The 13,368-nt window shown below is 42.5% G+C and overlaps 1 protein-coding gene across 1 annotated transcript in view; it reads left to right on the forward strand.

Moving 5' to 3' along the window:
• Nucleotides 1-5,465: 5,465 nt before the first annotated feature.
• Nucleotides 5,466-13,368, forward strand: part of pinx1 (PIN2 (TERF1) interacting telomerase inhibitor 1) — a 113,622-nt gene continuing 105,719 nt past the window's right edge. Inside the window, exons 1-2 of the mRNA XM_063035601.1 lie at nt 5,466-5,681; nt 12,370-12,479. Coding sequence (XP_062891671.1) covers nt 5,663-5,681; nt 12,370-12,479 — 129 coding nt within the window. The 5' untranslated portion in view covers nt 5,466-5,662. The remainder of the gene's footprint in view (nt 5,682-12,369; nt 12,480-13,368) is intronic.

Genomic DNA, 13,368 nt, shown 5'->3' on the forward strand with positions numbered 1-13,368 from the left:
TAAACCAGGCAGCATCCTGGTAAATCTCCTCTGTACCCTTTCCAATGCTTCCACATCCTTCCTATAGTGAGGCGACCAAAACTGAACACAGTACTCCAAGTGTGGCCTAACCAGAGTTTTATAGAGCTGCATCATTACATCACAACTCTTAAACTCTTTCCCTTGACTTATGAAAGCTAACACCCCATAAGCTTTCTTAACTACCCTATCCACCTGTGAGGCAACTTTCAGGGATCTGTGAGGCGCACAAGCCTCCAAACCCAACAACAAGGTTGTGGTCCTCTTGGAGGTCACTCACACTTAAGGATGTTTTAAATATCTTTGCCAGGGCCCCAGCCATTTCTGCATTAGCCTTCCACAGGGTCTAACAGATCACCTTGTCAGGTCCTGGGGATTTATCCACCATAATTTTCCTCAAGATAACAAATATCTCCTCCTCTGTAATCTGTATGGGGACAATGACATCGCTGCTGCATTTCTTCATATTGATATACTCTGTGTCTATCTCCTGAGTAAATACAGATGCAAAAAATCCACTTAAAATCTCCCCAATCTCTTTCAGCTCCACCTATAGATTACCATCCTGATAGTCCAGAGGACCAGCTTTATTCCTTGCTATCTTTTTGCTCTTAATATATCTGTAGAAGCCCTTGGGATTCTCCTTGACCTGGTCTGCTAGAGCAACATTTTAGCACTCCTGATTTGTTCATGTGTTCTCTTGCATTTCTTATGCTCAGGTCTATTCCTGCCTGCTATGTACCTCCTTCTTTTCCTTAACCAAGGCCTCAATATCTCTCAAAAACCAAGGTTTCCTAATCCTGTTATCCTTCCCTTTTATTCTGACAGGAACATACAAACTGTACTATCAAAATTTCACTTTTGAAGGCCTCCCACTTATCAACCAAACCTTTGCAAGAAAACAACCTGTCTCAATCCACACTTTTGAGATCCTTTCTGATACCATCAAAATTGGCCTTTCTGCAATTTAGAATCTCAACCTGAGGACCAGACCTATCCTTTTCCATAATTACATTGAAACTAATGGCATTATGTTTGCTAGATGCAAAGTGTTCCCCTAGACAAACTTCTCTCACATGTCCTGTCTCATTCCCTAATAGGAGATCTAATATTGCACTCTCTCTAGTTGGGATTTCTAAACACAAATTGAAGAAACTTTCCAGAATACATATGACAAACTCTTTTCCATTCAGCACTTTTGCAATGCGAGTCCCAGTCAGTATATTGAAAGTTAAAATCACCTACAACCACTACCTTACAATTTTTGCAACATTCTGCAACCGCTCTACATTGCTCCTCTAAATCCAACAGACTGTAATCCCATCAACGTGGTCATACCTTTCTTATTCCTCAGTTCTACCCATAGAGCCTCATTAGATGAGCTCTCCAGTCTGTCCTGACTGAGCACTGCCAAGACATTTTCCCTGACTAGTAACGCCTCCTCTCCCCCTTTAATCCCCTCCCTTCTATCATATCTAAAACAATGGTACCCCAGTACATTGAGCTGTCAGTTCTGCCCCTCCTGCGACCAAGCCTTACTAACGGCAACAATAGTTCCATGTGTTAATCCATATCCTAAACTGATCCATCTTTCCTACAATACTCCTTGCTTTGAAGTATACGCAGCTCAGAATATTAGTCCCTCCATGCTCAACCTTATGATTTTTGACTTTGTATATAGGCTTAATACCCTCTTTCTCCACAACCGCTCCACAATCTGTTCTGACGCTCTAGTTCTCATCCCCCTGTAACTCTAGTTTAATCCTCCCCCTGTGCAGCACTAACAAACCTCTCTAGAATATTAAGTTCAAGTGCAAACTGTCCCTTCAGTACAGGTCTCACCTTCCCTGGAAGAGATCCCAGTGATCCAAAATTCTGAAGCCCTCCCTCCTTAGCCATGTGTTAAACTGTATGACCTTCCTTTTTCTGGCCTCACTAGCACATGCCATGGGTAGCAATCCTAAAATCACACCATGGAGGTCCTGTCCTTTAGCTTACCATCTAACTGCCAGAATTAACTTTCCAGGATCTTGTCACCCCTCCCACTCATGTCATTGGACAACAATGGAAGCTGTTCATCATCCCACTAAAGAACACTGTGGACTGGATAGAAACATAGAAACTTAGGAGTCTCTTAAAAGACCCTATCATATCCACCCCCACCACCATCACCAGCAGCCCATTCCACACACTCACTACTCTCTGAGTAAAAAACTTACCCCTGACATCTCCTCTGTACCTACTTCCAAGCACCTTAAAACTGTGCACTCTTGTGCTAGCCATTTCAGCCCTGGGAAAAAAGCCTCTGACTATCCACACAATCAATGCCTCTCATCATCTTTTACACCTCTATCAGGTCACCTCTCATCCTCTGTTGCTCCAAGGAAAAAAGGCCAAGTTCACTCAACATATTCTCAGAAGGCATACTCCCCAATCCAGGCAACATCCTTGTAAATCTCCTCTGCACCTTTTCTATGGTTTCCACATCCTTCCTGTAGTGAGGCGACCAGAACTGAGCACAGTACTCCAAGTGGGGTCTGACCACGATCCTATACAGCTACAACATTACCTCTCGGTTCCTAAATTCAATCCCACGACTGATGAAGGCCAATGCACTCTATGCTTTCTTAACCACAGAGTTAACCGGCACAACCTGAGATGTCCCTGACACTCTGGCACCCGGGAGGCAACAAGCCATCCAGGATCTCATTTTCATCCAAAAAACCTGCTTTCTGTTCCCCGGACCAACGTATCCCCAATCATTACAGCTGGACATTTCTTCCCCCCCACCCCCCCCAACTTCCCTTCTGAGCCATAGAGCCAGACTCAGTGTCAGAGACCTGCTCGCTGTGGCTTCTCCCTGGTAGGTACCCCCACCCCCAACAGTATCCAAAGCGCTATACTTATTATTGGGGGGAATAGCTACAGGGGTACACTGCACTGGCTGCCTATTCCCTTTACCTCTCCTGACAGTCACCCAGAAACTTAACTCCTGCAAATTAGGGGTGACTACCCTCCTGTAGCTCCGATCTATCACCTCTTAATTCTCCTGTATGAGCCGAAGGTCATTGAGCTGCAGCTCCTTAACACAGCCTCCGAAGAGCTGCAGCTCAGTGCACTTTGTGCATGTGTTGTTATTATGGTGACTAGAAGAAGTCTCCCTAAGTTCCCACATCTTACACAAGGAACATTCCACCAACTCTGGACCCATTCTCAGCACACTAGTTATGCATTAAGAGAGGAAAAAAAAGCTTACTGGAAACTTGCTTAGAGCCTGCATCTATGCTTGTCCAAGCCTGTTAAACCAAAGCTGAACCACTCTAACATTCCCGACTCACACAGTTGCTACTCCGTTTACACCTTTCTTTCTATTGGTTCAAACAATGACTCACCTCTGATGAGACTTGCAGTTTTCAAATGGCTCTCACCCTGCAAGGTGTTGCTCTCTCACCCACTACTTCAACCAGTGATTCACTCCAGACAAGACTTGCAGTTTTCAAATGGCTCCCACCTTGTGAGATGTCACTCACTCACTCTCTCCCTTGTGACTTTGAACAACCTGTTAAGTATTTCCAGCATATTTTATTTTTGCATATTACATTCTTCAAATATTCTTGTAAGTCACGACCTACACTGTAAACTCAGACAAGTGCGAAGTGTTGCATTTTGGTTGGTTAAATCAAGACACGTTAAACGGTTGGACCCAGAAGAGAGCTGTAGAACAGAGAGACCTAGGGTATAGGTTCCTGGAAATAGCGACTCAGGTGGACAGGGTGGTGAAGTTATTTGGTAGCATTGGAATACAGCAGTTAGGAACACCATGCTGCAACTATCATCAAGTTGTTGACCAGATCATACTCGGGAGTATTGTGTGCAGTCTCCGTCTCCTCTCCTCGCCGAACACCCTGGATCTCGGACTCCTGCGCAGGGTCCAACTCCGTTAGCGGACTCACAGCACCTTGTCCATCCTCTGTCTCTCTCTCTCTCTCGCCTTCCGCCCAATTGGTTCGTAACACCCTCTTATCAATAACATAATCCAAACAAACTGCTAGCCGGAGGACTTTCTCAGCAGTTAACGTAACAAAGAAGCCATTTCAATTATAACATAACAAAGAGCCATTTTAATTAGACTACGCAGTAACATAAAAGAAGAAACCTCTTACACTTCTATATCCTTCCTATAATGAGGCAACCACAACAGGGCATAATACTCTGAGAGGTCTAACCAGAATTTTGAAGATCTGCAAAATTACCTTGCAGGTTTTGAACTTAATCTCCTGACTAATGAAGGCCAGCATACCATATACCTTCTTAACCACCCTATCAACTTGTGCAGCAACTTCGAGGAATCCAGGGACTTTATAGGTGGTTAGAAAAGACCTAAAGGGATAAGGGCCAAATGAAAGCAAGTGGCATTATGGACATCTTGGAGAGCAATAATGAATTGAATGGAAAGGCCAGTTTCTTTGCTGTGTGACTCTATGGATGACAGATGCTGAAAGTTGCAAGCCCATCAGTTGGTGCACTGAAATTGAGAACATAACGCACAAAATAATCTCAAATTTGAATTTGGATTGGTTCTATGATATATCATCTTGCCAAACAAAAAATGATCCATTTCTTTGGAGATTGCAGAGGTCAATAAAACATGTTGATTGGTCATATCTATTAATGCTGACTGTATGCTTATTCAGAACTATTATAAGTAGGTAAATGATTCTTGACAATATGCTGCAATGTACAGATTGTTATTCTTTAACATTGTGGAAATTTCATGAGAGAAAAGTAGTGGTGTATGTTATGTATATTAAGTGCATACAATTGTGTATACGGTATATATTAAAGATATAATTAAGAAAGATATTTTTAAGAACGAATGCATTACTGAATTAGCCACATTCGTTTGTTGAACGTTAACGCGGGCCTCTTCATTCTATCTTACCTATGCTGGTCATCGTACCTCTCAATACTAACTCTATTTCCCAGCACTTGATCCATTGTCTTCAACGTTTTGGTGCTTCAAACGCTCATCCCAATGCTTGTGAAGAGTACTTAACCCAACCACCTACTTCGGCACTGCGATCCAGATGAGAAGCAAAAACAAATCCCATCTAATCCCCCTGCCTCTTTCCTTAAATCTATACCCTCTTGATTATAGACACCACTAATAAAGGAGAGATTTCTCACCATCTACTACACCATCCTAACTTTGTATATATAGCTCAACCAGGTTCCTGCTCAATCTTTTCTACTTTGAAGGAAATCGAACCCCATCAGTATTTTATTTTAACCTTTAGTAGAGAAGCACTCTCCTCGTTACTTGCCTTTGTGATATTAGTATTCAAGGAGGCCACAGTTTTTTCTGAGTCAGAGCCAGCCAAAGCACCTCCACTTGCTCGTTTGACCCTCGGAGCAGGGCTTGTGAGCACGCGCAGTCACGGGCGCTCTTCTGCGCACGCGCGGTAGGGTTCAGCTCCTGCTTGATGGGAAATTAAATCTGGGTTCAGAGGCCGAGGAATGTGGATTAAGCTACTTTTGATATAATGGGGAGACTCCTGGCTGCCTTTTGAATCAGTTTAACAAGAAGAAAAGCTGGTCGGCCTTTTTCCGGAGGGTGCTGTGGCGAGTGGAAGACGGCGGCCGGATGGCGATGCTGGCGGAGCGTAAGTATGAGGCAGCACGTGCGCCGCTGCCGGGTCTCGGGCGCTCGAGCGGCCCCGTTTCCACCGCCGTCCTGATGTGGCCCCAGTCGCCGAGTTACTCCAAAGGCTGGCTGAGATCCCCCAGCATTTCTAACGTCCACACGGAGTTACGGCGAACTGATCGGACGATTTGGTTAAGTTAATGTGGAATGCTTTAAAGGAATAAAAAGTGAGAGAAACCAGGGTGGTCACCTGTCCCAAAGCAAGATCGGCAGAATTAAATGGAGAGAGATTGTCTATTACTCACACTACCAGGTTCAGGACAGTTAATGACATGAAGGAATACCTGAAGATGTTGCGTTACCACCATGATGAGGGCCTGCAGTAAAGCCTTAGAGCTGAGATTATTGGTTAGCAGGTGACTTTTAAAAAAAAGGATGGGAGTTGGGAAGTGGGCAAATGTGGATCTTGGTGGCTGAAAGCGGTTGCAAGGGCTTGCTTGTGCTGTCATGGTTATTGTTGAAGACATGGATGTATACTGAGCTTCCAAGTCTTTCTAATTGTTAAACTGTCCACGATAACTGGACTGGCAACCTTTGATTTGATTCTGGTACTGAACACTAAAATCACGGAGTCAAAGAAAGTAGAACAGCACAGCACTGAACCATTTAGCCTAGTATGTTTTGCTGTCAGTTTATACTAAATGTTCTTCCGTTTGTGTCGTCCATATCCTTTCATTTCCTTCATATTGTTGTCTATCTAAAGGCCTCTTAAACTCCGCCAAACTGCCAGATTTCACTGCTCTTCTGGTAACCTGCTCTAGGCACCTACCACTGTTGGCATTTTTTTAACTCTACCATCACACAACCACACGTACCACAGTATGTGTGCTTGCAACACTGTGTGTCTGACAGAGTGATCAGCAACACTGGGGCTCCACAGGGGACTGTCGTGTCTCCCTTTCTCTTCACCATTTACACCTCGGACTTCAACTACTGCACAGAGTCTTGTCATCTTCAGAAGTTTTCGGATGACTCTGCCATAGTTGCATCAGCAAGGGAGATGAGGCTGAGTGCAGGGCTACGGTAGGAAACTTTGTCACATGGTGTGAGCAGAATTATCTGCAGCTTAATGTGAAAAAGACTAAGGAGCTGGTGGTAGACCTGAGGAGAGCTAAGGTACCGGTGACCCCTGTTTCCATCCAGGGAGTCAGGGTGGACATGGTGAAGGATTACAAATACCTGGGGATACAAATTGACAATAAACTGGACTGGTCAAAGAACACTGAGGCTGTCTACAAGAAGGGTCAGAGCCGCCTCTATTTCCTGAGGAGACTGAGGTCCTGTAACATCTGCCGGACGATGCTGAGGATGTTCTCCGAGCCTGTGGTGGCCAGTGCGATCATGTTTGCTGTTGTGTGCTGGGGCAGCAGGCTGAGGGTAGCGGACACCAAAAGAATCAACAAACTCATTCGTAGGGCCAGTGATGTTGTGGGGATGGAACTGGACTCGCTGACGGTGGCGTCTGAAAAGAGGATGCTGTCCAAGTTGCATGCCATCTTGGACAATGTCTACCATCCACTACATAATGTACTGGGTGGGCACAGGAGTACATTCAGCAAGAGACTCATTCCACCGAGATGCAACACAAAGCGTCATAGGAAGTCATTCCTGCCTGTGGCCGTCAAACTTTACAACTCCTCTCTTGGAGGGTCAGACACCCTGAGGCAATAGGCTGGTCCTGGACTTATTTCCTGGCATAATTGTATATGTTACTATTTAACTATTTATGGTTTTATTACTATTTATTATTTATGGTGCAACTGTAACGAAAACCAATTCCCCGGGATCAATAAAGTATGGCTATGACTATCACATCACCTTTAAACCTCCCCACTACACCCAACCTGAAAAACATGACTTCTGGTGTTTGACATTTCTACACTGAGTCTATGTCTTTCATAATTTAGAGGGGATTGTTTCAAAATAGGGGTAGCCTATTTCTCCATCCCAGAAAGCTGTTGAGACAGACTTTTTGAATATATTCAAGGCAGAGATTGGCAGACAAGTAAATCAGAAGAATCCATGGTGCTGTGGGTAATGTATTTTGACACAAATTGAGGATTGGCAGGAAGCAGAGTGAGGATAAAATAACATTGGCATCCTATGGTTGGGTCGAGTTGAGACGAGGGAACGTATACAGATCAGATCATAAATTATCCCAGCAACCACCCAAATGCACAGAAGAAGAGCTGTATCAAAACTTTGTTCCAAAGAGCAGTGACCCACTGTAACACAGTGGAACTAGAGGATAAAGAGAAACATCTCTAAGGTACTCACATGAAACAGATACCTGCAGAACTTTGTACAAAGATGCCTACAAGGTTGACAGCGCATCAACCAAGAAGCGACGAAATGGGTTGTCCTTCCATACATTCAAATTATGTCAGAAATGATGGGCTGACTACTTCAAGAACATTGAATTTCAGTCACGCACAAGCCAACAGCAACATTGAGGAGAGAACTTCATAGACGAAATGAATGAACCAAGCTATTAGACAAGACTAGTGTGGTCTACAAAATCAGTGCATTTACCCTATCTATATGCCTCATAACTTTGTATACCTCTATCAAATCTCTCCTCAATCTTCTGTGTTCCAAAGGCTAAAGTCCTAACCTATTCAATCTTTTCTTAGAACTCAGGTCCTCCAGTTCTGGCAACATCCTTGTAAATTTTCCCTGTACTCTTTCAACCTTATTTACATCTTTCCTGTAGGTAGGTACTAAAACTGTAGACATACTCCATATCAGGCCTCAATAACGTCCTATTCAACCTCAACATAACATCCCATCCCCTGTACTCAGTACTTGGAGCTTTACGATCCTATCTACCTATGTCACCACTTTCAATGAATTCTGGACTTGTATTCCCAGATCCCTTTGTTCCACTACACTTCTCTGTGCCCTACTGTTCACTGTGTAAGACCTACCCTGGTTGGTCCTACCGCAGTGCAACACCTTTTACTGCAGACATTCGCTGTCTTGCTTGCATCTGTCTCTCCAGGTAATGTCTTGATGTTGAGATCAGGTCTCTGTGGAGGCCATACCTTCTGCTGCAGAGTTCATTGTTCTTTTCACTGAAGATAGTTCGTTATGACCTTGGCCGTGTGGTCGGGGTCTTTATCCTGCTCAGAATGAAGTTGGGACTGATAAGATGCCTCCCTGATGTGATGGTATTGCATGATGGATAATAATCTGCTTGTACTTCTCAGCTTTGAGGATTCAGAATCAGAATCAGGTTTATTAACACCGGCATGTGACGTGATATTTGTTAACTTAGCAGCAGCAGTTCAATGCAATATATAATCTAGCAGAAAAAAAAATAAAATAAAAATATTAATTTTGACCAGATCACCAACTCCATTTGCAGAAATGTAGCCACAAACCTGCAGGGCATCTCCGCTGTTCTGCACTGTCGGCTGCAGACATTCAACTATGTTGCACTCTCCAGCTGTTCTATGGACAAACTGGCTTCTGTTTGAGCCAAAGTGTTCAAGTTTTGACTTGTCAGTTTAGCACACTTGATGCCATTGTTCAGTACCGCAGTCCTTGGGATTTTACATGTACCAAGTCTCTTGGCTTTGTTTCTACTTCGGAGGAATGGCTTTTTGGCAGCAAATCTTCCATGAAGACCACTTCTGACAAGATTTCTCTGGACTGTAGAGGGATGTACTTGAGTTCCAGTGGTTTCTGTAATTTAAGAGCTGAAAGCAGTTGTAGACTTCTTCCAAATTAGAAGGGATGCCAATTTAATATATCTCTCCTTTGCTGCTCTCATTTTCTGTGGCCAACCACTGGTCCTCAACCTTCCTTGTTTTTTGTGCTTCAGAAGAGCTTGGGTGGCATGTCTTGAAATTCTTGTCTGTCACAAGATTTCTGCTTGGGAGAGACCTTGCTGATGCAGGATGTCTTGTGTCTTGTTGCTATGCTCTTGCCATGATGTAAGAATTGATGATTTAAAGGTTAAACTCACATGTGCCATACCTTCACTCTTTGTTTGTTTGTCACCCAGTTTGATTCTACACCCATTTCTGTTTCACTTAGGCTACATCCACACTAGACCAGATAAATCTGTAACCAAAGCTTTTCTCGCTTCGTTTTGACCCTCCGTCCACACTGAAACGGCATTTTCCTCCCCCGAAAACGGAGCTTTTCTGAAACACTCCCCAGAGTGTTTAAATCTGAAAACGGCAGTTGGCCGTTGTTGTGTGTATGGGGTAACCGGCTAATTTTAAAAACGCTATCATGATGTGCCGGAACAAGTGGTGGCAGCACGGCATTTCATTGTTTTCTTGAATGCAACCTCCAACACCACGACAGCAATATCTGACAATAAATGTGTAACAGTCTAATGTAACATTGATGGAAATACAAGATAACACTGATGCAGACACGTTTTATACCTTTAACAAGGCGCTTTATTCATCATGGTCCCTTCTGGCAATCCCCCACCTTACTATTTACCTCAGGAATTGGGCCTCAATCCCCTCGTTTATTTTCCAATCATTCCCAGGTTCCAGTAACTACACACACCTGCTTTCCATCAGAAAATGCAGGATAAAGACCCTGTGATCATGAGAAGGAGCTGCCAGTTCATTGGTTGACTCTGGTGTGAGTAACCTTGTTTCATGGTTCTTAAGACTGTTAGTTCTAAGTCTAGCATCGCTCCTGTATTCTCTCCAAACCCAAGACTTTGGGTAAAGACTCCTGGAACCCGACTCTGCCCCTGCCTTCTGCACTTGGGTTTGTCCACTGCCATGCTTGTGTAACATTATTAATATATTGTTTGTGCAAACATTCAGTAGATATAATTGTCACTTTTGCCCAGTAACTCGTTTTATTGCACATGTTAAATACAGCAAAATAATACACAAAGACATGGCAAAAGTAAAGGCAAACAAATGAGGTAACAGCAAATTTCACTTCTGCCTAGTAACAAGCCTTATTGCATTTAGTTGTAGCTGTCATCCCTTTCATCAGTGGAGAGAGTGGAAAACATCAAGTTCCTTGGGGTGCAGATCTCAGACAATCTCACCTGGTCCAGGAACACCACTGGGATTGTGAAATGGGCCCAGCAGAGATTGCACTTTCTGAGGTAGTTTAAACAAGCATCACTCCCCACTAACGTCTTAACTACATTCTACAGAGGCGTGGTTGAGAGTGTGCTGACCTTTTGCATCACAACCTAGTACTCCAGCTGCAGTGCTGTCGACAAAAAAGCCTTGCAGAGGGTGGTTAGGGGAGCGGAGAGGTTATTGGGGTCTCCCTACCTTCTGTCCAAGACCTCTTTCAGAGTCGATGCCTCCAGAAGACATGGTACATCATTAAAGACTCCTCACACCCTCTCCATGAACTGTTTGTTCTTCTGCCATCAGGCAAACGTTACAGGAGCATCAAAACTAAAACCACAAGGCTACTAAACAGCTTCCTCCCACAGGCAGTCAGACTGCTAAATAGCTGCTCTACCTGACTCTGCTTTGGACTCTTTTAACTTGCACTGGACACTTACAACTTGATTTTAAATGACGTGGCTGTTATGTTTTACTATTTATTGTTATGTTTATTATTTAGTGTAGCATTTGTTATGTTATGATTGCACTGCTCCTGAGAAACGCTGTCTCATTCTGCCCTGCAGAGCTGATGTACGGTTAGAATGACAATAAAATTTTTTGATTTTTTTTCTGACTGTAGGATATGTTTCTGGACAAAAGTGCACCAAGTCGTTCGTTTGGCAATTTCCTTTCAAGTTTTTTTTTCTAGTCTGTAACTGGACAAACGGGTACCAAGTACTGTATTCCATTTCCTCTTTGCTTGTTTTCTATAGATGTGTCCTGCGCATGCCCAGGAGGAGGAGATTCGCCCAAATGTCCGTTCTAATGTGGACGGAGGTATTTTGAAAAACTCCTGGTGTGGACGCCTATCGTTTTTACGCAAAACCGGCGTTTTCAAAATTATCCGGTCTAGTGTGGACATAGCCTTAATCAGTTTAGGTCATTTAGCTCATTGTCTTTGATCATTAGCATCTGTCTGTTATCTTTGTTTAATCATGCACTGGGCTATATATCTACAAAGAATTTGAAAAGTGGTCTGTTACTTCATGTTACTTTCTTCAACCAGAATACAAAAATTTCTTTGTAAACATTTAACTTTTTGGAAAATGAATGTTTGAAAATTTAACATTTGCTCTTTTCTACAGACACACTAATACAGAAGACAAAAAACTGAACATCTAAAACAAAGTTTATATATTTAAAAAAAAATCCAGGGTGCCTAATACTCTTGCACAGTACTGTATTTGTGAAGATTCATTCCTTTCACTACTATTCTAAGGCTGCAGTGTGCACTCACTCATGACTTTACCCACTGTCTTTACTGCCTAGGTTGACACTAACTCAATCCACATACTGTCCTGACTTGGAAATGTATAATTGTTTCTTTATTATCATTGGTCAAAATCTTAGAACTATGCCCTAAACAGCAATGTAACTGTACTTTTACCTGAAGGACTGCAGTGATTTAACTAGACAGCTCACTAACACCCATTCAGGCATTTTTCGAAAAGACTTTGTTGGTGATGCCCACATTCAGTGAATGAATAAAGAAACATAGAATTTCTTGTACCAAATGATTTTTAACTGTTTTCTTTTTAGCCCGTAGGAAGCAGAAGTGGTCTGTGGATCCGAGAAATAACAACTGGAAAAATGATGAATCCAGATTTGGGTTAAAGATGTTGGAGAAAATGGGATGGTCTAAAGGAAAGGTAATTATAGTGTATCTAAAGGAGAGTCAGATGTATAAATTATATATGAGCAATTATATTTCTCTAAATACAGAGAATCTGTGTTAAACTTTATCTGTCACATGTATGCCCAATTTCTGTTCTGTGCTGAGCTGGCTAAATCATCTATGGTAATAGTTGAGTTTACAGTATTGCGCACTTGAATTCATTGCATGATATAACACAGGAGTATAATCCTGTTGTGATCACTGTTTACAAAATAACTCTCTACAGACACACTTTCCATTAAAACAATTTCATTCTTCAATCCTAAATCCATCATTGTTTCCTTCTTAATTTAGCTACAATTTGTTGATTTGAAGTACTTGTGCATTTTTCAGAAATTCCTGTACTTTGTCCCTTACATTGGTAGTTTGTCAGTTTTTAGTAAGATAATTGAAGTCCTTCATTAGAATTTCTTGTATTAGCTTTATTTTGTATTTTGTCAAGTATTTCTAGATGCTTTGTTTCCACTGTTCCTATAGTATACATCACATCAGCAGTGTATTGGCTCCTTTTTCCTTTTAAGTCTAAAATCCAAGTTATTTAAATTAATTATTCCTCTGAAATGCTGCAAAATCTTGAATCAATAGTTTCTTCTCCATTTTGTTCCCTTCTCAATTTTGCCTAATTTTCATGTAGCCAAGAGTAGTCTCCATCTATCCTCCACTATCTATTGCCGCTATATTGTTTTGGTCTCCAAATTTGAGGAAGGGCATTCTTGCTATTGAGAGAGTGCAGCGTAGGTTCACAAGGTTAATTCCCAGGATGGCGGGACTGTCATATGTTGAAAGATTGAAGCAGCTGGGCTTGTATACACAATTTAGAAGGATGAGAGGGGACCTGATTGAAACATATAAGATTATTAAGG

This window comes from Mobula hypostoma, chromosome 2, assembly GCF_963921235.1.
Source record: "Mobula hypostoma chromosome 2, sMobHyp1.1, whole genome shotgun sequence".
NCBI lineage: Eukaryota > Metazoa > Chordata > Chondrichthyes > Myliobatiformes > Myliobatidae > Mobula > Mobula hypostoma.